A 26994-nucleotide genomic window follows, 5' to 3' on the forward strand; every position below is an offset into this window, starting at 1 on the left:
AAATCATTCGGACAAGCGAAGTTGAACAGATGAGGACTTGTTACCTTGAGCAATGTAGGACACAAGTTACTTTGAACAATATAGGATAAGTGACCTTGTGATGAAATGTGTAAACTCAGGGAACATATTTACACGGCATTCTTTCTATAATCACAAAATGTATCTTGAGCAAACTGGGAAGTGGATTTAAAAGATTTAAGATACTTCTTCTTTGTAATGAGGTTAAAGATAAGATAAGTGCTACAAAAGAATATTTATTTATAAATCAAAGTGAATCTACAATAAATACAACAAATATAGAATAAGGCAATGCATATCAAGAAAGTTAACACTTACCATTCTCCTTACGTTCATTAATTAACAACATAATAAAACACAATCAGGCCTTTTTCAGTAAAATTCTTACTCAGTAGTATGCATATAGATAACAGATGCAGTACACCAGTGTAACTTGCATGTAAACAAATAGTAAAGTAAGTGGTGAGATACTTGTTGAGTTACTTTCATTGCATCGTGTCAAACGCTATTTATATAATGTAAAATTATCGAAATAAATAAGAAAAAAACGTAGATACTTCATTTGCTAATAATTTAAAGTTTAGAAACCGATAAAATAAATGCCAAGACTATTGGCGTTATTTCAGATTTGGTTATTAGTGTATGTCAATTGGTATTCTTAAATATAATCTTATTGTCAAGTTTAATTTACAATATGATACAGCAAATAAATTTTATTTTCCAAAGGATGTCTAATTCTTACTCTCGTGGATCATTAAATCCTGTGTCTGTTTACCTCAAAAGTCACGTGTTAAGACTTATTTCAGTACATGTGGTTTTGATTTTTTTTTTCGCACCGAATGACGAATTTAAAGAAAAAGAGATATTTTAAACAAATGGCATCTGCATACATTTAAGAAAGAAAAAGGGCACATTGGCGCGATTCTTGCATAAAAGAATTCATCTCATTCGTAAATCCGCAGATTTTTTTTGTTGTTATTTGTTGTTGTTGTTGCCAACATACAGATCCAAACAAATACAACAACAATTCACCGACTGAATATTAGCAATAAATAACAACCAATAATATCATACACCTCCACAAAAGATAATTAGCATAAACATTTTCAATTGCAACAATTTTTACTACTATACGACATTTTTTTAACAACAACAATATCAGTCAATACTAATGATAAGGTCAAAAAAAATAGCAAAATGACATAAAGGCGAAAATCTAATCTTTTTACTAAATATGCAAATATTTATAAATTGTAGAGTCAAAACAATATTCATTATATAAATGCTCGAACTTTGAATAATGCATAATTAAATAAATTTGCGTTATCTCCAATTCATGTAGCAATAACATGTCGTAAATAATAACTCTTGTTTCATTTAGAAAAACAAAATCAAAATCTTAAAACACGGGCAATTTTAATACATTTTTGTATATATCACTATATAGATAAGAAAGAATAATTAAGATATTGATTTACAGAAGAATGCTAATATATTAAATGATGAATATCATACATGTAAACAATGTGTAAGGAAGCAATAGCTCTTGTTATGACTAAAAAAATGAAACACCGACCACAAAACAACATAAGTATACAATAACATCTATAACTATAATAGTAATATATAACAGCAACAATATGATAATATACTAAGTAATAATTAAGAAAAGTTATACAAATGAACAGAACGTTATTTCACATAAACAATCATTTTAAGCAAATATTGTTGACAACATTTTCAAGACGGAAATAACCTTTTGTATTTGTGCATACATGTTCATAAGCTGTAACAACACATAATAAAATAACCACGTTACGTTAATTATTTAGGAAAAATAAATGTCGTCAAAAGATTTCTTTCAAACAAAATTTCAATGATAAACAGATGACACACAAAGACAAATTACATAAAAACTATAATGCAAATTTACATTAAAAGATAAACAAATATACATATTTACTACAATATATAAGCTTCTTTATATGCGGATAGATATCACAGATAACCGTACTTTTAAACAAGCGAGTTCCGTTGGATGATACTTGATCCTTAAAGCTGTTGTCGGAACGGAAGGTGATTGCCACCAATTTTTAGGTTACAACAGATACACTGCAAATCAGTTATTAAAAAAACTCCTTATAGATATTGTAAATCAATTAATATACGAATCATATGATAACAACGTTCATCACAACAAAACAGCTAAACAATAACATCGAAATGTCATCAATTTTTTTTTTCTTCAAAATTTATATACAAATGATATATAACTAATACATTTAATTACCACACAAAATAAATATAAAATTTTTTAGGTAAATTTATCTTCAAAAAAAAACAATATACAAATTTATTGAAACATTTAAGCTATATTTAATTGGTCAGTTTGATAGCTATAATCAGAGTTAAACGTCAGTGACAGCAATCCTTGAATGCTTATTTTGTTAACAATAGCAAACATGGAACATCCGTTGTTAGTACTCCCAAAGATGTTGAAAAACCTTTATGATATCAAAAAAGCAGATACGAGTTTACAAATAAAGGAACTATCAACGTCCATCACGGCAAAACAGCTTAAACAACAGTATTAATCGGTAATAGCAATTATTTCAAAATACCTTATTTTCTTTTTAATTCAAACGCATAACGTATATTTAGCATTATTCATATGTTGTGTATGTCTATACTTTAACACCAACACTTTGTAATTTTGTATTTAGCACATTACTACCTTTGCATTTAGCAGGTCATTTAGAGCAAATGTGTTGTTATGAAAACGTTTTGCATTAAAATTACAGAGAACGGTTTTGTTTTGTTTTTTTGCATAAGTGTTCCTTAATATATAAGCTGTCATGACACAATATGAAAAGGTCACGATACCTGAATCTATCAACAATAATAATCAGTACAATAACCAAAATGTCATGTAAGTATTCCTTTAAATTTAAATATAATCATCAAATAAATAACACATCAGATATATACATAGAAGATATAAATCCTACCAATATTCATTTAAAGGATAATGAAAATACTAATATTTGAAATAATTTAATCAATTTTTAGGCGGACAGATTTTCTAATAAACCAAACGTATGAATACTATTTCAGACACCAAAGATCACTTAAGAGATAAAATTAATTATATCTCGTAGGTTTCCTTGTAAGCTATTGTGATGGTTAAATGCCAGTGACATCAATATCTGGTAATGATTTCTTTGTTAACAACATCAACCATGTTTAACACAACTTTAACATTTAAACAACAACATTTATACTAGATTTCTAACAATAAATTCAAAACAACTAGTTTTTTTTTTTGTAAATTGACGTTCACTACTCCAAATACAATAACATCTCGCACTTGTAATGTTTACATCATTTGTATAAGTTGAGAAGCAAATTCCTTCTTTCATCGTCAAAATGGCGTATACTTTTATTCTTCATACAGAATACTATTTGACCTAATCTAAACATATTCTTAGAGACAATGCTTTTAAATTAGACAATGCTTATAAGTTGTGCAGTTTTCTCTCGTTCGGGATTTATCTGTCGTTTGCCTTACATCTTGCAATCATCTTTCGTAAAAGACATCCATATTGGTAGATATTATCAGCTTTCTTTCGGTCGTCTGTTACAAGTGTCATTTTCGTATCAAGGACTATGATTGGTTTTTTTGCCTATGACAAATGTAACAATGTTTTGTTTAAAGATTTTGAAAAATTAGAACAAAAAACATAAGTTGCGTGGACTGAAAAAGGGCATAATTTAATAAAGGTTACACTGATAACGAGGTACATCAAAGATAAATATTTCAAGTTGTATGCTTAACATTTTATTATTTTGTCAGTCATGTATATAATCAAACATGTTACATATATTCAAGACGTACAAGCAAAAGATGTATATCAATTTTGCCAATCTTTGTCCGTGAAAGGTTCGGATCATGAGATATTTCAAAAACGAAATAATTGTTTTCCGTTTTTGTTTAGCACTTTGTTTGAATAAAATGAATATGACAAACCAGAGTAATCATATGTCATTTCTTTGCACCTATTTTTTATAAATTTAAAGGACATAAATGATCCAAAACGACTAAAAGGAATATGGTTAAACTGAAAACATCTGCTATGGACTAAGACTAGCAAAACGAATATATCTAGCAATGCCGCAAAATAGAGAAAAAAAACTAAATCCTTAAAGAACACACAAAACGACATAATTGAAAATGTCCGTGATCGGTACTGGAATGTGTAAGTTACCGTCCATGCCCCCTGTCATCGGGTTAAGCAAAATTCAACATTTAAACATGGAAATGATAAAATTTGGAATTTTGAAACATCCGCAGAATGGAACCATCATGTGACATGTTTGTGCAATTCCATTAAAGGCGGCGTATGGTTCCAAAGTAAAGAAAAGCATGTGCCCTGAACGAGAAAACAATGGGCGAGACTGTAAAGTATACAGGGAAGAACTGAATGTAGGTTATCTAATAGGCCATTCGGAAACTATTTAAATTTCCCAAAGGATCTTTCTTAAACGTATACGCTTCTGAATTTAAAAATGAAATACTTTAAGTATATTCTAAACTTTCTTTAATGAAACTTTCTTAGCTCACTTTGACATGTGAAGCCTTAAAGAGCTTGTTTAAAAATATATGTAGATATCAATTAAAGTGTGTACAATTACTAGATCTTTTGTAGATACAAAAAAACAGAGACATTTCTATAGCCATTTATTTATTTAAAAAAACACGACTATTTACGTTCAGTTACCTTGTATATCCCTGTAGTCTTGCAAAGCGATAATTATAACATAAAACAATGAAATGAAACTTTACATTGTTTAATTAATGGAACTTTAATGTGACAAGGAAATTTTATATTACAATTGATGTAAAGCATTTGAATTTGCATATAATTATTATGACACTTACATTTTTCTTTCCATATCGGACGAAAGTGTTAGTTTCTGAAAGTTTCTCAATACCAACAGATGATTCATGTAGAAGTCTCAGATAGTTAGCAAGTTGATAGGATATCGCAGTAACACTTGCTACAGACATGTTTTCTTCATCATCAATAACATCCTTGATTCTTCTCGTCTTCCCACCTGGCACAATTTCTCGTTTAGTTCTAACCGATCGGCTAAAATCTGTGTACTGCAAGATAGCCGAACCTATCTCTGCAAAAATGTCGTGTTGAATAATCAGTTTAAATGACCTTGAATATAAGTTCATTCGTATGTGATTCAGTGATTTATTTTGTTGTTCTCATTAGCTGTATCGTGGATTTTCAGTACCCTATAGTGACTACCCTTTTCAAGTTTCTTAATATTTGGATATTTATATTTCGTTTTTATAATATGATATCACTATTATTCCAGCAACCAAAATATCTTAATATGTTAGATCAGGTGTCACTAAATTCACTGTAACATAAAAGTTAGCAATTTGAAGATAATTGTTGAGGTATTGAATATGGACTAGTAGATTGATTGATTGACTTGATTTTTGTAATAATCAACATACTGTAAAACATGGAAGTATTGAGAAAAGAAACAAAATAACTTATGAATGAAAATGTCAGTCTCTTCCTTACAGGAAATTTAAATTATCTTTGTCTTTATGAAACAGATATTAAATCCATTTTCAATTTTATGTTACTGCTGTTGTTGCTTTTGTTGCAATTACTTCTGCTGGCATTTTTACTAGTATCATTGTTATCAAATGTCGTTATATTGTTATTTATTCATTTCTTTATATATATTTTGCTTATATGACGCTCAATAAGGGAGAATAAATACACTCATATGATGTAGTATAATACTTCACAATGTCCAAAACAGCACATCCATACCGCAACAATTTTACTAAAATTCCCTGATCTTCAATGGTATTGTTTTTTTTTCCTATTACTTTTTGCTTACTTAAAAACAGTTAATATTAATGTAATTATATTTACCTTTCTGCATTTCTGTTCTACTCTGTTCATCTAGACTTGGATTGAAGCTCTGAAAAAAAATGCATTTTAATAAAACACCATGCTAAATACTTGATATCTCATTATGAAAATATTTTATTAAGTATACAATACATATAATTTTAAGATATCAATTTTGCCATTGTGATTAATAATCCAAAGAAAGAAAAAGCATTGCATTAATGTGAGAGTGACTGCCACATCTGTGGCTGAGTGGTTATGGCCAGTGACGCCGAACCCTTACTTCTCATTGCTGTGGGTTGGTTTCCGCTGGTGAGTATGGATTTTTTATGTGATTAAGCTATCCAGCTAGCTTACGGAAGATCTGCGTATCTGCGCAGGTGTCCGCTCTTGCCTTAAAAATAATGCACGGAGAGCGCACATTCCTCCATTAATATAGCTTGAAAATCAAATAGATATATTCGGCTTGACTACTCGTATAAAGCTAACCACAACAGAAATGCTTATACGTAGATAGATATAAACTTCACCATTGCCATATGCAGCAAGCATTACATGTTATATAATCTAAACAGCCAACCTTTGAAAAATATAGCTTGTGTGATGTCTTACTTTTTTCCCAATTATTGCTGAAAGTGTGTACAGAAAAGGATTCAATGCCGAGTTAAAAGGAAGTATAAACACTGCAGTAAATGCGTATACATCTCCAGAAATTGGGTATCCATTCAATGAAAGTATTCCTGAAACAAAACCTTATTTATTCATATTGCACAATAAAAAAATATTAACCGTAACCCACATTTCAAAACAAAAATTTAAAAAAAAACTAAAGATAACAGTTTGAAAATTTACTAACGCTTTGTGAAACACTGAACACTGATAAAATAAATTTGCAAAACAGAGAGTCTGTAAAAAGGATAGTCGGCAACATATAAGTAAGAACAAAAAAGAAACTTTGTATCATCAAAGTAAGGGGGGAGGCCAACTTTCCGAATAAACTTAATGTAAACGTGACAAACTGAAGCATAGACGAAAATGTTAAAAGTAGAATTGTAGCATAAAATTTAGTGGAAAAAGATTTTTTTGTAGCAGAACAAAAGGCAAAAATAGAGAGTCAGTAGCATTAAATCAGGCGTAAAAATGAGATTCTGTAGCATAATTATACGTGCGGAAAAGAGAGTCTATAGTATAAAGTAAGTGGAGAAATATAAGTCTGCCGCATAAACTTAAAGGCGAATATAAAAAGTCTGCAGCATAAACTAAAATGCGAAAATAAAAATATGCAGCATCAACGGAAATTTAAAAGGAACCGCCTGCAGCATAAAAGAAAAACAAAAAGGTGAATATGCAGCATATACTTAAGTACAACAAGAACTGTCAGCAGGACAGTGTGATCAACTGTTCTCGGTGCTTGACAGTAAACGAGAGCCTGTATAATGTAGAATTTTCTCAGTACAAAAAGGGGTATGTCTAAATCCTTGTAAGTGTTTTGGCCCCTGGAAAGTGAGTGACCGTCTATTATGCTCTCAAATCGTGTGAAGGTATGTTAAGTTTTAAACAATTCCCTTCTGGAATTGTAGAAAAGCATATAGCAAGCAAAATATATACCAAAGTGTGACGCCGACGTCATGATGAATACAATAGCTTTCTTTTCCGTTATTATTCGAATAGGCGAGCAAAAAATGATAGTTTGTCGCATAAAATGCAGTGCATATAAAAAAGGAATCTACTGCATAAACAAACAAATAACTTCTGCATTATTAAATTAAGTATAAAACGGAAAATCGAGTATCGAGTACATATAATTAGGAGAGATTATAAAATAGCTAGGAGAGAGTTTCTTAAAAGCTTCTAGTTTTCTACTCACTCATTTTTTTCACTTGATTGTAATTATATTGCGTATACATGTGTTTGTTTGATTGAAATAAAATATTGCTTAAACTATAAACAAATTGTGTGCATGTTCTATGCATAAACTAAATGTTTACTTAATAGTGGAAATCAATTCAACTAGACACAAGGTTTTACATGTTACAATAAGATATGCTTTAAAGAATATCAAGCAATATATTATCGCAAAAAAATATAGTGTAGCTTTAAAAGATAAAAGCAATTTGTATGTTACTGATATTTATTATTTACCCATTAATCCAATTGGAAACCAGCAAAGAAAATCGGTTGTTGCAACAAGAATAAGGTTCTTTGCTACTTGCAGGTCTCTTTTTCTAGATTTTTGTGTTTTCTTGCCACCCATGCTAGATTTCCGAAGTTCCAAGAAGATTGACAACTGACCAAATGCAACAAGGATAAAGGTACCGAAATTTAAGCCGACAAATATTGAAACGGAATACATCCAACCCGGAGGTTTATCACGTGACAATGGTAGTGCAATGCATACTCCAGATCTGGAGTAGAACTTGTTCTTGAAATAGCTTGTGTGAAAAATAGGAATAGCCGCGAGAGATATTGCAATGACCCAGCAAATGAAACAGCAAATATTAGCTCTCTTTGGTGTAAACCTTACGTGTCCAAAAGGATATTTGATAACAAGAAGTCTATCAATTGTTATAAGGCATAAAAAGAAGACGCTTGCTTCAGAAGATACAGTTGACAAAAATCCGGTAACGGTACACCATATACTGTTTCGCCATTGGTCGTCCATGTAAATATACCTGTAAAAGAGATTACATGCTTAATTTGACATTTTACTTGACTAAGGTAATGATACATGATCAACATTATAGGATTATTTATTACATGTATGTTTAATCTAAATATCTTTAATGTAAAAGATGATAAAATTGTAAAAGAGAGGTTAGACCTACCTGCCTCTATAAATAGAATCGATAAATGCTATTACAATCAGATATATTCCCATAAGGAAATCCGCAGACGCCAAATGTGTAACAAATATTCCATAACCAATCTTAAGTCGTTGTCTGTCATAAACAACGCGGTAGACAATTGATGCAAGATTTCCGAATAATGAAGCTATTCCGACCAGCCATAAAACTGCCTGCAGAATTGGATGTCTCATTAAGTCATCACAAGATGAAAACTCATTCTTTGACGGGTAACAGTTACTTTCTTTAACATAACACGGACGTATACAACAAAATTTATACGCCGGTGTACGTAATTCAATCAAAGCAGCAACATCCGAAAAAATGAGCTGATGGAATTCTAGTATATTGTTACCTTCGAAGTTGATTTTTTTAACCGACGTATTATTAAAAGCAAAATTTTCGATTTCACGAATTTCATTATTTGATATATCAATACTTTCCAATTTCAAATTTGAGAATGTTAAGGTTGCGATTTTCTTCAATTTTGTTCCCGATATTCTTATTGTTTTAATACTTTGTAAACCTTGAAATGCTAAAGCAGATATTTCTTCTAATTCTGAACTTCCATCAAGATCTAGCTCGACTAGGTGACGAAGATCTCTAAATACGTTGTCGGAAAGTTTCTTTATTACATTGTGACTAATGTTGAGTTTCAATAAATTGTTTATGTCTGAAAATGCCTTACTGCTTACAACTTCTATACGACAGTTTGACACATCAAGGAACATCATGAAAGGAAAGTTAATGTTTTCTTTTGATAAAATATCTTTAATTCCATGGTTATAGCTCAAGTCGGCGCTTCGTGTATTCCTTGACAGATCACGTATATCTGAAATATTCATCTTTGCTTTTCGGCAATCAACAACGCCGTCTACACACTTGCATTTGTAATGACATCTAAAACCACACATATGCTCGTCATCATTATTCATACAATGAACTATGCCGTCACACACTTGGTGAAGAGGTATACATTGCTTACTGGAGTAGCACCTAAAACCACCAGCACATGGTACATGTGAAACCTCTGTACAAAAAATAATAGGAAAATTGATGTTGATACAAAAAGCATGCGCGATTTCCTAACTTAAAAGATGTATGTGTAAGTGAAAGCACACAAGTATAGAGACATTCAATGATAGTTAACGATGTATGGTGTGACTGAATTGCAACATTGTCAAATTTGCCATTTTGGACATTATTTCTTTATCGCGTTTTCATCTCTTTTAGTTTTTTATTGCGCGTTGATTAAAAAAAACCAATTTCAATTGGGGTAGTAAAATGCAGCGTTTAAAATCAAGATATTTCAATAACAAATGTACTTTGCATATTTAAAAGAAATAAATGCCTAATTAATTATGACAGAGACCGATTTTAAGATTGCCATTGCACTGAAAGACACTATGAAACGTCCAATACCATACTGTTCCAACCATTTGAAGATTATCAAGTTGTGCAAGAAAATATTCTGTTACTTAAGTAACTGTAAGAAAGCAAACAAAATTATGGGGATGGTTAAACATTACCTAACAATTACGTTATAATTATGTATTTTGAAAAGGATGTGAGTTCAAAAAATTATTTGTTGATATAAGCCTTAACATTTATTATTTAACCAACCTTTGCATATTTCTGGGAAATGCCTGTATCCTATCGAATGTAGTGAACTCCATTTATTGATGCGTACATCCTTTACAAATTCGTACGTATGATTAATGTTGGTCAAAAAGCTGAAATTTCTGATAACACGATAGATGGTAAATTCTGGTTTAGATATATTAGAAAACATAATCCTAGCAACTGTAGATGACTCCACACTATCTTCAATAAAAATAAGAAAATTGGCTTCATCGTTTTTAAACTGTAAAGATGGTAGAAAATTTCTAGCCATAGTCTTATATGTGCAATCGTAACTTAATTCGTCGAAGCTATCAATGTTTTCTTCACGTATTTCTAACAGCCGATGTAAAAGAGGAAAGCCGTCTAATCTTGTCTCCGCCTGGTAGAAAAGTAACCTAACTTTGTTGTTCCCATGCTTGAATTGTTTTGCTAAAAATGTTGCGGCTTTTTTACTGTGTGTCTGTTGTTTTGTATCCTCTATCAAAATGGTAACTTCTTTGTCCCCACTAACACATGCTGAAAGTTACCCAAAAAAGTCATACCTTTTGTGAAGACTGTCTACATGAAAAACGAAACTTATATCTGGAGTACAACGATTTTGTTTTGTGTAATTTGACACAATTAAACGATAGTACATACAGTAAAAATGAAATTGCAAGTCATTACAAGCCAACAAAATTAAATTCTAAACCTATGTGGATAAACATTTAGTACATACAGCAATTGTGTTCGTCCTGTCCACCAGGACACTGGGCAATCCCGTCACACACAAATCGGAGAGCAATGCAAAAACTATCTGGACATTTAACTGTATTTTGAGGACAAACGAAATCCTCTGAAACAAGAATGTAATTAGTACCTATATAGTTTTTTCTTATAGTTTTGTAGACATTTAATTAATGCTACATCAACTGTTGAAGTCCAGTTATGATGAATAAATATGTTTATTTCATGAGAAGAAACCTTTTAACAATTTTTCTACCTAATTGTACAACGGGAATACCTTGATGCACTTAAATTTGAATTAGTTCATTTCTTGTTACTTTTATTTAAGTCCCTTCCATTTAGTGTTTTTGATTGAAAGGCAAGACTGACTTACGGTTAAGAATGTTTCCATGCAAGAGAGTAGCTTACTAGAAAATGACAATGGTTAAATTCAAAATAAAAGACTGGCTTTTCGCACTCGTACTGTTCACTACATTTTATAAAATACATATATTGGTATTAGTATCTATTGAACAGGATTGAGAGCTTTGATGAAATTACAAAACAAGAAAGGAATTTCCGACAGTATTGAAAAAATGTACATTAAACATCGGACATTTTAGATGTCAGTTTTCACAATCTAATGAGCTATTGAGTCAAACTGGGACGATAGTCTGACCCAAAAACTATAAGGGTACGTCTGGTTAACACCTAGAATCATCGTTTAGAAGTGGGTCATTAAAATTTTGATTTGTGAAACGTCCATTGCTTCTTTCAATCTTTACTTACTTATATTTAACAATTTGGGTGGGAGTTTTTGCTGATTTCTACCAGAAATGTAGAATCACTTCTACAGATGATCTGGTTATATCTGTTTAACTGTTCTTCTGTAGAATTAATTGGAATATATTCCAATCTTTACTTAGCGTTTCCTAAAAGATGTAATTCAAATGTATTTAACACTTTCAAATACTGTATTACAAATGTATTTACGTACTGCAGTCTTGCAGATGAATTCCTGACCTACATCCAGTCATATAACCGGCTGCATCTACATCATAGTTACAAACCTCAGATTTTGGTATCGTTGCATTGTCCCCGTAACAAACATACATATTGTTATCGTATGCATCTGTAGAGTCTGTTGTAAAATTCTTTATATGTGATATTTGAATACATATATATTGTTTCGTCGATGAAAATTCGTTACATATTTATCTTTTTTAAGGCATATTTAAAGAAAATTACAAAGTCCTTGGGATTATTATAATAATGGCAGGTTAAAAAATGACACCAAGGCATTACATGCTAAACTGTGCTTATTGACTTTGCCACTGCTTTAACGAAAAGAAAGAAGAAAAGAAGTGCAGCCACGAAACGAATTTTAGTTATTAAATTATAGTTTTGTGACGATATTAACCACCGTTTAAAAAGAAAATACATAGAAAGTGTATATCATGTATTAACCTATGATTTAATTTGTTTTATTCACCATAAAGATTGCAGTACCATGTCTTTTAAGTGAAAGAATAATCTTAAATTCGAACAGATATTATATATTTTGTATGTCTGCCTCATATGCTGAAGGATTAATATTAATCAAACATAAAAACACACATTATTTTGCAACGTACAAGATTTTGTGCTTTAAATGCACTATTCATATCATTCAATTACTACAAGTTATTGTTCAATAAAGACTAAACTGTTTCTCATTGAACTTGACAACATGTGAAAGCAATCAGCAAACAATTTAAATATTAATACGCCGGCAGTAGAATTTATGTTAAAGTCAGTAATTGGAGTTACACAACTTATATGTATACAGTATAAAGAGTAAGGAAGGGCCATATATAATGCAGAAAAGGGGAATTCTAACTTCCTTTGATCTTGCAAAGTTACGTGTTGTGGCGATCTTACATTAAAATTTTATGTACATGAGGTCACAAAAATTGCACTGTGTGTACATTTTAAAAACAAAAGTTCGTAGAACACGTAATATCCCCCCTTTTACCATGTTACCATTTTGACCTTGACCTACTAATCTCAAAATCAATAGGGGTCATATGCCATTGATGATTAAATTATTCTAAGCAATGTTTTAGCATTTTGGGTCACTGTGACCTTGATCTTTGACCTACTAAAGGAAGATAGATGTCTCAGCTAATGTATTAACATTATGAAAATAAATGAAGATTAAATCATCTTAATATTTAAAACAAAAAAAATAACAATTCAAATTTCGTTTTCATAATATACGTCTACCGACTTAAATAACTGCACAAGTCTATGTATTGCGTACAACTCGAAAAAGACTTACTTTGAGTACAGGAAATTTTGTTTATTCTGATGTCGACAGGAACTTTTTTTTCTATCACATCACTTTTAACATCTATCTGTTGTATCATTTTGTCAAATGTGTAATAAGTACGACCACTTCGAACAATGCCACCTTCCTTACAAGCCTTGAGTTGTGAGTCTTCCGATTGGTAACCTAAATCTCTATGTGTTATATTAAGAACAAATTTGTGTGATACTATTCTATGTATCTATGTATTATTGAAAAGAAAACACAGATATAATCAAGCATTATTGATCATATAGAAAATCTAAGCAATTTAAATATCACAAATCAATATGCATTTTACAAAAATAAATTACACAGCAATGTTTCAATGTATTTTACAGCAATGTTTCAATATATTTTACAGCAATGTTTCAATGTATTTTACAGCAACGTTTCAATGTATTTTACAGCAATGTTTCAATGTATTTTACAGCAATGCCTTTCAATACGTCTTACATGAATGCCTTTTACTGCAATGCACAAATGCATTTAACATATACATGCTGCAAAGCTGTACAGTATGAATGTATTTAAATGAGAAATAGTTAATCGTTCCGCATTTTCCGCATTTTACGACTAATGCATTTAATAACAGCACATCTATGCAATTTTCAACTGCATTTTACATATTTGTCCAAAGACATTTATAATGGTAGGATACTACGTCATCGCGCATCTGCAAAATGCTCCAAATCCGATTTTTTTTTTGTTTTTATTCTTCTTTTTAGTAAACATCCCGTCGACTCCAAGGTAAAATATGTTTCTATTCCAGGACATCGTTAGAATATCAAAAAATATTGTAGCGCACCAAAGATTGGCTTTACACATTGATATATTTAAAAAATTAAAGTTTTACTGCCTGATTTAGTCCTGAAAACGGGATAAAGTTTTTTCTAAATGCTCTCACTCGGATTCCAAACAAAATTAATCCTGTTATCGGGCTTAAACCAGACACTAAAACTTTTAACGTTGTTTACAATTATATCATGAGATACATGAGAGATAATGAATATTTGCAACATCACTCACGCCCCTTGCACCGGATTTAGCCAATCTTTGGTGCGCTACATTACTTTTTGACATTTTAACGATTTCTTAGAATGAAAAAAGATTTTATCTTTGAGTCGACAAAAAAAAGTCCGATTGTGAGTATTTCGTCTGTGCGCGATAACGTCGTATCCTACCAATGAAATAAACAGTAATACATTGACAGTAATGTAGTTTACAGTACATCATAAAGCAATTTCTACACCTAAGCATTTTAATGCATTTCATTGCAATTTTGAAAAAAAAACAATTATGAATGACAATTATCAAATGACAATAATTAGAAACAAAAATATACACAAGGTGCACACTTTCTTAAAGCAACTGTTTTGTATATAAACTTTTATTAAACAGATAGATGTATTTGAAACAAGGATATATAGAGACAAGTATCAGCTTTTACCCGATGAAATTATTATCAGGATCTTCAAACATACTCCTCTTCCGACTTTGAAATCTGGAAAACAATTTATTTATCATGATAATACTGTGTAAGAAGAAAAAAATCAAAACGCTAGTGAAGGAAAAAGCCTACTTTCATAGCATCAAATTCGTCGACCATGAAAAAATTTAAATGGGCCGATTGTTACTCACCTTCCGCATAGTGTGAAGGGGGTGATAGGAATGACCTACGCCTGTCCATTCCGCCCATAATTTTAATTGAAAAAGGAGAAAATCCCATAAACCGATTGGTTTATGTGGTAAATTTTACTGATTTATGGGGGAAAGTGCCACATGAAGATAAAAAAGCATATAATCCCCAAATATTGGCATGTCCGTCCGTCTGTCCGTACGTAACACTTTCGTGTCTGCTCCAAAACGTTTTAACCGCCGAACAATTTTAAATAACTTGGCATAAGTGATCACCATTATGAGACAATGTACAGAGCGCACCAATTGGGTTAAGGTCACATTTAAAATTCAGGTATTAAAAAGTACATTTCGTGTCCGCTCCATAACTTTTAAAACCGCTGCAAAAATTTTGAAATAACTTGGCACAAATGATCACCACTATGAGACGGTATGCCGAATGCAAAAATTGAATTGCTGCCCCCAAGGTCAAGAACACATTTTAAGGTCAAATGTTAAAAATTCTACATTTTGTGTCCACTCCATAACTTTTAAAACGCTGATTTTTTTTTTTGAAATAATGTGGCACAAATGACCACCATCGTGAGATGATGTGCAGAGCACAATAATTAAGTTGCTACCGCCAAGGTCAAGTCCTTACTTAAAGGTCAAATGTTAAAAAGTCTACGTTTCGTGTTCGGTCCATTACTTTAAGCCGCTAAAAATATTTGATATAATTTGGCACAAATGATAACATAATGTGTAGATATAATGACATTATGTGCAGAACCAAACATCCAGCTTCATACCCCTAAGGTCAAGGTTAAATGTTCTCCATCACTTTTTGAAGATTTTAAATAACTTGGTACAAATAATTACTATCATGAGACTATATGCTTTTAATGTACATGGCACAACATCAAGGTCATGGTATGTTAAAGGTCAAGAAGTACACATTTTCATGTCTGCTGCGAAAGGGGATTTAGCTGTCCTTCAGACTGCCTTGTTAAATTTCAAAGTAAGCAGTTTGGAGGGGTGGTCTGTTTTTGTGTTAATTGCAAGGTGCAATCCATGCTAGATTTTTTATGTATTTATCTCATGCCCCATGTCCATTAATTTCAAATATATATATGTACACTTGTTATCTTGTTGCTTGTTTTCATTTAGTATTATGTATTCTAACAAATAAGTGAAATTTACATCAGAAAATCTTCATATTCATATTCATATCCATCATCAACACTCTTCTCATAGTAATTGTAGTCATCATATACATCAGTGCCTAGATTTAATGTCTCTATAGAGCATTGACAAAGTTCATTTGTAAATTGCTGATAATTTTCGTCGAACATTGAAGCGCTGTTTTCGGGAAGCTGACAAGTACTTTTTACCTATAAAACAAAAGTAAATTTTAGACAAGAAACATGGGCATGGCTTTGCCTCGAAGCAAGGTTTTGCAACACCTGATTCCGTAAGCAGGACTGCGCTCTCAGTTTTTTCGTATTACTGTGGAGAATGTATTCTAAGGTTCGATGTCAAATTTGAATTATTCAATGCGAATTTTTGGTCCATTATGATCTTAAGCCCAAGTATGAAAAAATAAATTAATAGACAAGAAATTTACTGACATGCCGACTTTCCCATCCTTAAACGTGTTGTTAAAATAAGTAGTCATTTTTAAATGTCACAGTGAAAATGGTTTGTAATGGGATATGTTACTAGATAAGGAAAACAAAATACACACTTACTGTTTCAGAATAGTAGATAAACGATAGTCTTAACAATTTTAGTTAAACTATTTTCTTTCTCCTAAATAACAGTCACAATGACTATAGAGGGCGCAAAAGAATTCAATATAAACTTGCTACATACAAAGTTTGATTACAATATCTTATTCCTATATTAAGTAAGCGATTAGAAACCACGTCGGAAAATCAATCGCCAATACGTCATTCGTCAATCTACTTTCTAGGAATTTTACAATCAAAATCTGGTTGAAATATATACAAAACCATATCACATTACACTTCAAATACATATAATTGTAACGACTTCTTTTTCATAACAGAAAATAAAGATAAAATCAAAAGATTTACCAACGGTGTTTCTAAGTTTAAGATTGTTTGTTTGTTATTAGTGTTATTATCCAACACGTTCATTCAGGATATGAATAATCGATTTAATGTTGATTGACATTACCTTTAAATATAATAAACAAGATCAACAAGGAAAGGTAGCGTTCTATGGACGCAACCCCCACACGACCCATCAACAAGAACTACTGACAGGGAGCCAAGAGGGACCGAAATCATCAGTTTCGATTGCTAAATGTTAATTCATATATCCATGATAAACAAAAGATCGACATTCTACAATCTTATTTTATTGCTCTCGACATTTTGAGATGTTATTTAATCTTGGAATAGACCAATTATCATAATTATTTGCTACGCCGGGTTTAAAAACGGTATTATACATTTTTAGATAACATACTAATCGTTCGTTTCGGTAAATTGGTAACGAGAATATGAAAGTAAGTTTTGGTGAGCTGTTTGTTTTATATATTAACCAGTACCTTTAAAATAGTCCATATTTGTCAGATAAAAGCGTAATATTACACTTGGTGGAGTAAGCAAGTACCGGAATTCCAATCCAAGTAGCATGTCAAAGGGTGATTAATCAATTGTTAGAAAAACAAGACATACGCGGCATAGTGTCTATAAATTTGCGAATATACCGTTATCTAAGGATTTTTGCCTTGGTCTGATGGGAATCAATGAGAATAGGTGCATTCTGCAAAACAGTTTTTTCTGGGGAAAGATATTTTTAAACGAAATTTAGTTGTATATTTTACTTTGTTCTTTTTTTATTGTAAAACTCAGCCTCATGCTGTATTTTAAAATCCTAGCCAGGTTTTAATATATCTAATATTATGTTTGCCAGGACAAGCTGATAGCTCTGCTAATAATGCAATGTGCTGCAATCTCTCTGTAAAGTTTTTGCATGCCATGTCTCGTTTGTACATTTTACATCCGAATTAGTCATAGTCAATACAATTTTGTATACTTTTCTTCTCAAGTGGCATTTAGAAGCATATACCCTTAAATGTACGATACGTGTATAATATATATATGAAAACCCTGTTGATCGATGCGTACAGGCACATTATTTTCCTATATAGAGAGCTATTTAATATAGGGTACCATCGTATTAAAGATATTACAAAAAATGCATTTTATGCAAACTTAACAGGCTCTGTGAAATATAAAATACAGAACAAGGTTCGAGTGTATAATTTTCAATAAAGTCGAAATTCGGTTCGGTCGGCACCTTGAAAACAAATTACACAAAACTTTACATACAATATTATGAAATACGAAATAAATGTTATACTCACATCGACTGTGCATGTATTCATTTTTGTTACCAAATTATAAAATTCACTGTTTTTGGTGAAAGCAATATATTTTGACTTGTTGTATAAAGACTCTGTGTATAAAGTTTTCCTTTTTGCATCCAAATCTAAATCTCTAATTTCTGTAGTTATTTTTCTGGGAAGACCTCCCCTCGAGCCATAGTCACAATACACTTTCATGCCATCTGAAATGTATTTTGGTGTAATAATTTTTATCACAGCTCTTAAGATTTAACTAACAAAGTACAATGTACAATAGCTTAAGTTTATTAATAAGTACATATCATGATTTTCATTCAGAGGACTTCAATACTACACAAAGTCATATCAATTCAATTTTTAATAGCACGGAGGGTAACGAAGTATGCCGGATGAGCATACTCATTAAATATTTTGTTGTTTGGTTTAACTTATATTAAAATGTTACCAATAACTCTTTGGCCAGGTTCAAAATAGCCTTTGTGCCACCACTTCTCGCACGAAAAAGCATCGTCTGTCGTGCAATCACTTTCATCACTACCGTCTTCACAGTCCCGCACTTTATCACAAACCAGTATATTATCTATGCATCTGTCCCCATCACAGTGAAAAGATTCCCGACATTCCACTTTAAAACAGACGGAAAAAACATTTTATCTGAGAAGCATATTAACCTTCAGCATATGTTAATGTGTGCTGAAACAAACGTCTTTTTAAAGTGTGCCTGTAATGCATTTGTGTTTAAGAATGTGAATACATGTCGTTCGGAATGATTAAAGTGTTAACAGTTTAACTTACAACATCCGATTTCATCACTACCATCTAAACAGTGCGGGATTGAGTCGCAGCGTTTGCTGTCGTTTATACACTGCTTATTATCACATGCATATTCATTGAGATGACAGTTCCGAAGTTCTGCAAAGTAACAAGGTAATATCTAATATTATTTGAATAAATGAGTAAAAAAACTAATATACGTGTATAATATGCACAATCCGTTTTTTCTAGAGAATCGTTTTAAACTAATCGTTATACAAACATATAAATTCACGAAAAAATTCTTTTGTCGATTGTTCAGGTACAAAATTTTTAAAATGTGTCCTAGTGTTTCATAGCATTGTCTTCAAACATCAACATTTATTTTGTAAGCAATCATCTGAACATTATAAAATAAAATAAATAAATTGAAGGTAATAACAGTTATTAACGTTTCGACAATTCTCATTTTAAATGTATATATGCCTGCAAAATCGCGAGCTTATTTAGTTTTATTTTGACACATAAACTCGTATTCAAATGAAAATGATAATTTTATGAATTACATAATTACAGAATTACAGATTGTCATGCATCGGACCAACCACAATTTAATTTGTTTGAGACATGTTTTATCATAAGATATTGTACCACAAAATTCGTCCTCTTCATTAGCGCAATCTGGTTTGAAATCACAGACTTGACTTAGTTTTATACAGCTTCCATCAGCACATGCAAATTCGTTTTCATTGCAGTCTAGTGTAATTATTGAATGATAACATATTAGTTAAGAAACAAAAGAAAAAAACACATTTAAATACAAGTAATGAATCTTGCAAGCCTGATTGGTCATATGCATATTTTCAATAGTCCTTTTCCTGTGAGAATTTTAAAATATAATATTGTCACTTCAGATGTACCGTTTCCACATAGCAGATCGGATCGGAAAATTCTTGTACACACGGTATGTATCCGGATCATCAGTACTTGATAATAAGCCAGGCTCTGATGATTATAGCAGACTCGAAGTCTAAAGGACCGTTTAAATATTGTAAGCTTGTTAGATGTTGTTTTTTTTATTTTTGGTGGGGGTATTCGCCCTGATTTCAATTCCGTTTTTGATTGACATTTTTTCGAAACGAACATAAGCAACATGAAATTGTTATGGATGTTACCACATTTTTTAATGAATATTTGTTACAAATACAATAATCTGTTCCTTTATCCTCTCTCTGTTGGTAAACACTAACGTTATCGCCATGCTTTTCCGTTAAACGACTTTAATTAAATTCCTTTTGAAGATTCCAACGCGAGACGGATAGTTGCTGGCTATATTGAAATTTTAAATGAAAATAGATTGCTGTAACTTGATAATCATCAGGATTTTAATATCATCTTTAAGACAGTATATCAATAAAAGATTTTTAATCAATTCTCATTTCTGATATGATATTTTGTGCTCATCCTTTTGTAAGTCGTCTGTACGTGCACGAGTAGACCACATCTCATCTATGGATCAATTTTTTATAGGTGGGAAAACACATTGTAAAATTTCTTTCTTTGCAAACTTCCGGTTTTAATTGCAACCAGTAGAAATTTCAAGGAATCAAACATCTTGACTATCCCTCGTATAATATTAGATGTTAAATAAATGAACTCGACTCCGTACAAAATTAAGATAACTTATACCTTAAAGTATCTTTCAACTTGTTAAACATGAATGATAGAAATACAGCTAACAAAGTTGTATCATAAAAAAACCTGAAACTGTCGAAATCTAGTCTTACAAACTCAAGTTTCGATTTCAAGAAAAAGTTAATAATGAAAAAAGATATAAAACGTTTCTTATATGTAACTATTTCAATGCTAATGTTATTAGTCACATAGAAGTTATTCTATTTTAAAAACTATAGGTAATACGTATATATGTTATACAGTCACATATAAATAGGAAGGAAGCTGTCCATGGATGGATATTTCTAAAAAATGAAAATGCGTCTTCGAGATAATAAACACTATGATTAAAAGGTAGCCTAGTCATTATCTTTCAAATGTAACCAGCTATTATCTTCACTGAAGCCAGCGATAATCCATCTCACTTTGGCAACTTCAGATAAAATTTAATTTAAAGACGTTTTACAGAACAGTTTATCAACAAATCTGACTGTTAACCAAACAAGGAACAATAAAGGATCTCCATGCAAATACCCCAAAAGAAATGGAAATCTATCAAATTTTGTTAAGTCGGTCACAATTTCCACCTTCTTTGGTGAGTTTTTACATTGATGCAGGGGCTTTTTGTAAAAATCCACGAGAGTTTTATTTTCATAATGTTCGTTAAGAAAAATGTTAATCATAAACGGGATGAAAATCAGCGTGAATATAGACACATGTATAAATATTTCCACTTTTCTCAAAACTACAAGGCCGATGATCTTGAATCACACCGTGTTGCGGCGACAAAGACCATAGTGCCCCTTGAAAGATCCATTTCTTTATCCCAAAGACTAATCACAGATATCTCGGCTAACCCTGTGAAAACTAAGAACAACCTGTCTTAGACAAGGATGAGGAGACGAAAAAGACCAAAATTCATCAGAGCAATAGCTTTGGGGAAAAAAACGGGATGCCGTGGACGCCGACAATATATTATAAACGAAGCATTAGATGCTTCCCACTTTTTAACTTTTTGCTACTGTTCATTACTAAATTGTGTATTATTGCATATATGCCATCTGTGTATAATTAAGGCACACCAATAGTACAATTGTACGAGATAACATGACTCAATATTACCCGAAAGAAAAAGCCTATAAAAATACATTATATAAATATACTGGAGAAATCAGATATTATACATGTACCAGAAAAAGCTTGAATAATTAAATATTAAAAATGTTCGACAGTTGATATGTTGATAAGAATGAATATGAACTACATACATGTATATATTCATGCACATGGATGTGATCAATGAAATTATATGTGTGTTTCCTATTTGGCAATTTTTCATTATTTAGGAATGAAAACGCTTAACTATTGATAAACATATTTACATAAATATATCTTATATATAAATATACATCAACAAGTAAACAAAAGGTGATTTAATGATTATATAGAGGTTCATATCTTTTAGATTAAGGTATTTCTAATGAACATAAGTATTTTAAAAAAACGTATCTGATATTGATACATAAAATTGTTTAGTCATAACCTTCTATTTCAACGCAATAACAATAATTCTTCAAAATTTAACCCACAATGATTCGACTTGAACACTTTAAACGAATTAAGAGTTATACTTACAGAATTAGCAAATAGATTTTTTAAAAAAAGTCAAACGGGAAGCTTTTGTCACCTGTACTTTGTCGTATACAGTCAATTTCATCAGATGCATCTAAACAGTCTATTACAGTATCACATTTTGCAGCTATTGAAATCCATTCCTTACTTCCACATAGGTGATAGTTTTCTTCTTCAGCGGCCGTAACGTTTAGAATTGTGGAGCTTAAATCAACGTTTCGTGTAAGGTCGTGTTCTAAATAGTTAAAGAAAATAATAGTGTTACACACTATAAAGAAATGGAATGTCAATTTATTGTGACCCCTATCCCAAAAGTATCATCCTAAAACGAGTGTTGAGAACCAGCTTGTCAGTCAATCGTAATATAAAAAACATCCAATGAACAGAATACTTCCAAATTGATCATATCACAAAGGCTAACAATATGCATCATCGCACCTGTTGTCGAGGGTTTTGTAAATAATTCTTTCAAAATCCTTGAGAAATGTACGAGGCGTTACGCAAATAATAAATTGTTTACGAATTCCCTCAAAGACGACTGGTGATATACAGCCATCTAATTATATTTTTCCGTTTTTGAAATACTGGTTGAATTTTTTTATTTAGTCTTTATTAAGGATATGTATGTAATTCGCCAATACAGTTGTAAGTATATCTTTTATAATGCTATAGTGTTATTATTTTATCTTGATGATTTATACAACATATCATATCGTCATTTTATCATTAAAAATTAACTGAAATATTACAATAATTATTACCCCTTTTCTCAGTTTTAAGATTACTGAAAAATGGCCGGCATTACAGTCATTAACGCTTTTTAAATAAACAAAACGAATTATAAGAAAGAAATCCATTCTAGCTAAATCTGTGTAAAAATGCAGTTTGACACTTATTAACGCGCATATATAATTTCACTTTCAGGTAATTCACCTACGCTATTGTTTCTTCCCGAACGACTTAAACTTCCTTGAAAGTTCTATATTTTTAAATAGATTGTAGAAAACTATATTCATAAATGACATTTTGATTGCTCTTTCCAATACCGTCCATGGACAGGCTCAATTAGACAGTGTATTCTAGTTTGGCGTTTTGGGCGTTCTTTCTTTTTCTATCTTAACACAAAATAATAATCCTCTAATATTATGCACGATTAATTCTATTTACTATACTAAGTGAATAATATATAACACTACAAAATGTACTTTTTAAATAAAAATAACGCATGACATTGTATGAAAATACTAAATTATATCATAGTTCCTACCTTCTGTGGCGCAATTCACTTCGTCGGTTTTGTCTTCACAATGGAACGTTTTATCACATTTATTCACCAATGGTATAAGGCGTCCCGTAGAGTTGCATTCAAATAAACCATCAAAACTGTCCATGATCATAGAATCAGAACCAGTTTCTAAATTGGGAAAAAGTCCTTGTCGGATAAACATGTGTAAAAATGAACTTGGTAAATAATGTTATAAAAGTCACAACCTAATAAGAAAATGTTTTTGATATAAAAGACTGTTTTTGATACATGAAAATCACAGAATCAAAATCGAGTTTCAATATGAAAATAATCTTCCAGAAAAAATGGGTTAATAAAAAGGAAACATTTTTTTCACTGTTGAATGATATTTAAAACATAATAAATACAGCAAGTGTTTTGAATCAGTACTTTTTTGTTTGTCAGTTTTTATTATATTGTCTTTTAATTAAAGGTGACATCGTTACTGTAAAAGTCACGCCGCGACATTCCAGCTTGACTGGTTGTGAAAGGCCTCTGGTGTTCATTTATGCATCATTTTTAGACACGAGCGGGCACCTGAGTAGAACCGACCTTCCGTCAGTTATCTGGATAGCTATCTCACGGTAATTGACGATATTCGAATTCACACTCGGATGGGCTTTACATTAAAGTGCTTTCTCTATCATTCTAAAAGCAGAGATTTTTTCTCCAAAACAACGAAGGGAAACAGAATGATTTAATTACCCCTGAAACGCTCGAATATTACGAGCTGAAAATGTTTTCAGATCATAAGGGAGTTTAGATCACAAGCTGTATTGTAACGTTATATGAGAAGTACTTATTTTCAGGCGCGCATAGCAGAAAAATAAGTAAATCAATAAACTAATTATAGTTCGGAATATTTTATAATATATAATATTAATATCATAATATTTATATGATAAATTACAAGTTGCCGTTGGACATTAAATGTTTAATAATTATAGTGTAAAGAAAAAGATCTATATGTGCGTATAAGGTTCTGATTTCTACTTTATAGCTTAAACTCTTTTTAAACATCATTGAACAACAACAAAAACATACGTGAAAAGAAACATGGCTCCCACGTCGATTCGCTGTCATTCACGTAGCAACCCATTATTCCAGAATGAGATAGATCTTGACATAATGTAGAATTTGTCTTTAAAACATCTCGTCGACTGCCAAATGTTTTAAAGAAATGTATCAATGCATTTTCCGTTAGATAACTCCAATTCTGACACAATTTCCCGGAGTAGGAGTAATCTATTTTTGTTTTATTTCCTTCAGTCACAGTATTACACCTGCTTTTCTTTGAGGCAACTACAAATGAAGATGTTACAATATATTTATTTAAAAATCATGTAAGCCATGGCAAAATTGTACTTTATCTGCAAATAGAATTTTTTAACTTTTACTGAAACAATATCTACCAATACATGTTTATTTTATGCTTGCTTAAAACTCACAAACATATAAACAAAATAGCAACAATAACTAATTTCGAAAGTTACATTTACATATATACTGTATAATTGAATTGTCAATGTAATTAATGTAATTTGCTGAAATATATTCAAATGTTTAAACGCGAAAAAATCATACACAATACATGTACAGATATATTTTTCTATTTATCCTTTTAATACTTTATTTTTGGCTTTTGCAATACGTAATTGTTTCTTTCGGTAAATGTACAAACAAATAAAGAAGATGTGATCTTAAAGAAATGAGATTTTGTTGACATTTAAATATTTAAACATTTAAATGACTCAATCATAGAAAATGCAGGAAAGCAAAATATACAAAATGAGAATAATGTACAGAAACAGCATTAATTCAAAAAAAGAAAACAAACATGTTTTACTACTAATGTCTCATCTATCTAATACAAAATTCTGTTATGATCATATATTCACTTAGCAACAATTTTACCAAGCCGAAAACATTTATGTAGGAGTATGAAAAAAAATTACATTTTGCTTTAGCCTTTTCATTATAATCCGACTGACAAATGAAATAAGCTGTATGTTCATTGTTACAATCTTCTGATTCCCATGTTCTGTCCGTAATAAATGACCGAAAGTTTGTGCAAGTACAGTCTCCAACTGATGGCTCACCAACTGCCCTGAAATTTTTGAACCGAGAAATTTTCGAAAAAAAAAAATGATAAGCAAAAAATATTAACTAAAACTAATATACATCTAAGACAAAATAAAAACATAAATGGAAGAAAACCTGTAAATTATTTAGTTTCAACGATATAACTTTAGTTGTTCTCAAAACTTTGATAAACAATAAGCATTTATAAATACGTGAAACATACGTTGTATAGACGTGTTGTTGTTGTTGCTGCTGCTGATTTGGTTTTGCTAGGTTGTGTTTATTTCTGTTATTTGACGGAGTTTGTTTGTCTGTTTGTTTGTTTGTTTGTTTGTTTTTCGTTTTCAGCTTTATATTTTTAACAGAAATATTTAAAAACATAACCAAACATGAAGGTGAAGAAAGTTAATTAGCTTATAGCTTAACTAATTATTGTATGTAATGATACTTCAATAACTTCCACCAAATATGTTAAATATTTTGATACTGACCTAGATCAAAGACTATCTGGTGAGTCTATAGCCGATCAGGTAATTAAGAAGGCCAATGCAAAACTTAACAGCTTTTAGTACTTCATTAATACAATGTCATTTTGATTATGCATGTGCCTCCTTGTATTTGGGATTGAGTCAAAATCTGTAAAATAGACTTCAGGCCACACAGAATAAGATGGTGATATTTATACTTAATCTCAGTGCCCGTACTCATATAGGGAGGGCTCATTTTAAGTATGTTGGTTGTTTACCAGTACATTTGAGGGTGAATTTCCTCATCCTTGGTCATGTAGATAAGAAACACAATAATAATGCACCTAGTTATTGAAATGGGTACTTTTAACTTCCAAGTGAGGTACACTCATACTCAACTCGTTTTAGAGATAGTTACAGTTATTCTATTCCCAGAGTTAAGGGTTTCGGAGTGAAAACATTTTTATATACTTGTTATCAGGACTGGAGCAGGATACTAACATAGGTCCATAATAAGTCGTGGCCATTTTAAAAAATCTCCAAAGGAACATTTTATGCAAACAGTATATGTCTAGTCTTTTTAATCCAGTCATTTTACTCTAATTT

The 26994-nt window shown here is 31.1% G+C and overlaps 2 protein-coding genes across 2 annotated transcripts in view; both read right to left on the reverse strand.

Annotated features, from left to right (window-relative positions):
- Window positions 1–883: 883 nt before the first annotated feature.
- LOC132751537 (G-protein coupled receptor GRL101-like) lies at window positions 884–14979 on the reverse strand. Its single transcript, XM_060741749.1, has 11 exons — window positions 14932–14979; window positions 13455–13636; window positions 12132–12275; window positions 11148–11264; window positions 10430–10945; window positions 8789–9836; window positions 8106–8635; window positions 6576–6703; window positions 5985–6033; window positions 4958–5205; window positions 884–3701 (listed from the first exon to the last, which is right to left on the reverse strand). Exons 1-11 carry the CDS (start codon window positions 14961–14963, stop codon window positions 3567–3569), a joined length of 3129 nt encoding a protein of 1042 aa, XP_060597732.1. The 5' UTR covers window positions 14964–14979; the 3' UTR covers window positions 884–3566.
- A 1315-nt stretch (window positions 14980–16294) lies between these two features.
- The window catches only part of LOC132750898 (uncharacterized), a gene marked incomplete at its 5' end in the record, with an annotated part of 32051 nt that continues 21351 nt past the window's right edge, over window positions 16295–26994 (reverse strand). Inside the window, 9 exons of the mRNA XM_060741008.1 lie at window positions 16295–16489; window positions 18496–18698; window positions 18941–19120; window positions 19291–19407; window positions 19900–20004; window positions 22610–22789; window positions 23822–23968; window positions 24884–25141; window positions 25795–25946. Of these exons, the coding sequence (XP_060596991.1) occupies window positions 16295–16489; window positions 18496–18698; window positions 18941–19120; window positions 19291–19407; window positions 19900–20004; window positions 22610–22789; window positions 23822–23968; window positions 24884–25141; window positions 25795–25946 (1537 nt within the window). The remainder of the gene's footprint in view (window positions 16490–18495; window positions 18699–18940; window positions 19121–19290; window positions 19408–19899; window positions 20005–22609; window positions 22790–23821; window positions 23969–24883; window positions 25142–25794; window positions 25947–26994) is intronic.

This window comes from Ruditapes philippinarum, unplaced genomic scaffold, assembly GCF_026571515.1.
Source record: "Ruditapes philippinarum isolate M1 unplaced genomic scaffold, ASM2657151v2 ctg1875_1_1_1_1, whole genome shotgun sequence".
Lineage (NCBI taxonomy): Eukaryota > Metazoa > Mollusca > Bivalvia > Venerida > Veneridae > Ruditapes > Ruditapes philippinarum.

Excerpts from the sequence above, each read along its gene's own strand:
- LOC132751537 (XM_060741749.1), bottom strand. The coding sequence starts at position 14,963 with ATGTTTGAAGATCCTGATAATAATTTCATCGG. Across the intron at positions 8,636-8,788 it reads GATTCTATTTATAGAGGCAG|GTATATTTACATGGACGACC; the intron begins GTAGGTCTAACC and ends TCTCTTTTACAG. Across the intron at positions 5,206-5,984 it reads TAGAACAGAAATGCAGAAAG|AGATAGGTTCGGCTATCTTG; the intron begins GTAAATATAATT and ends ACATTTTTGCAG.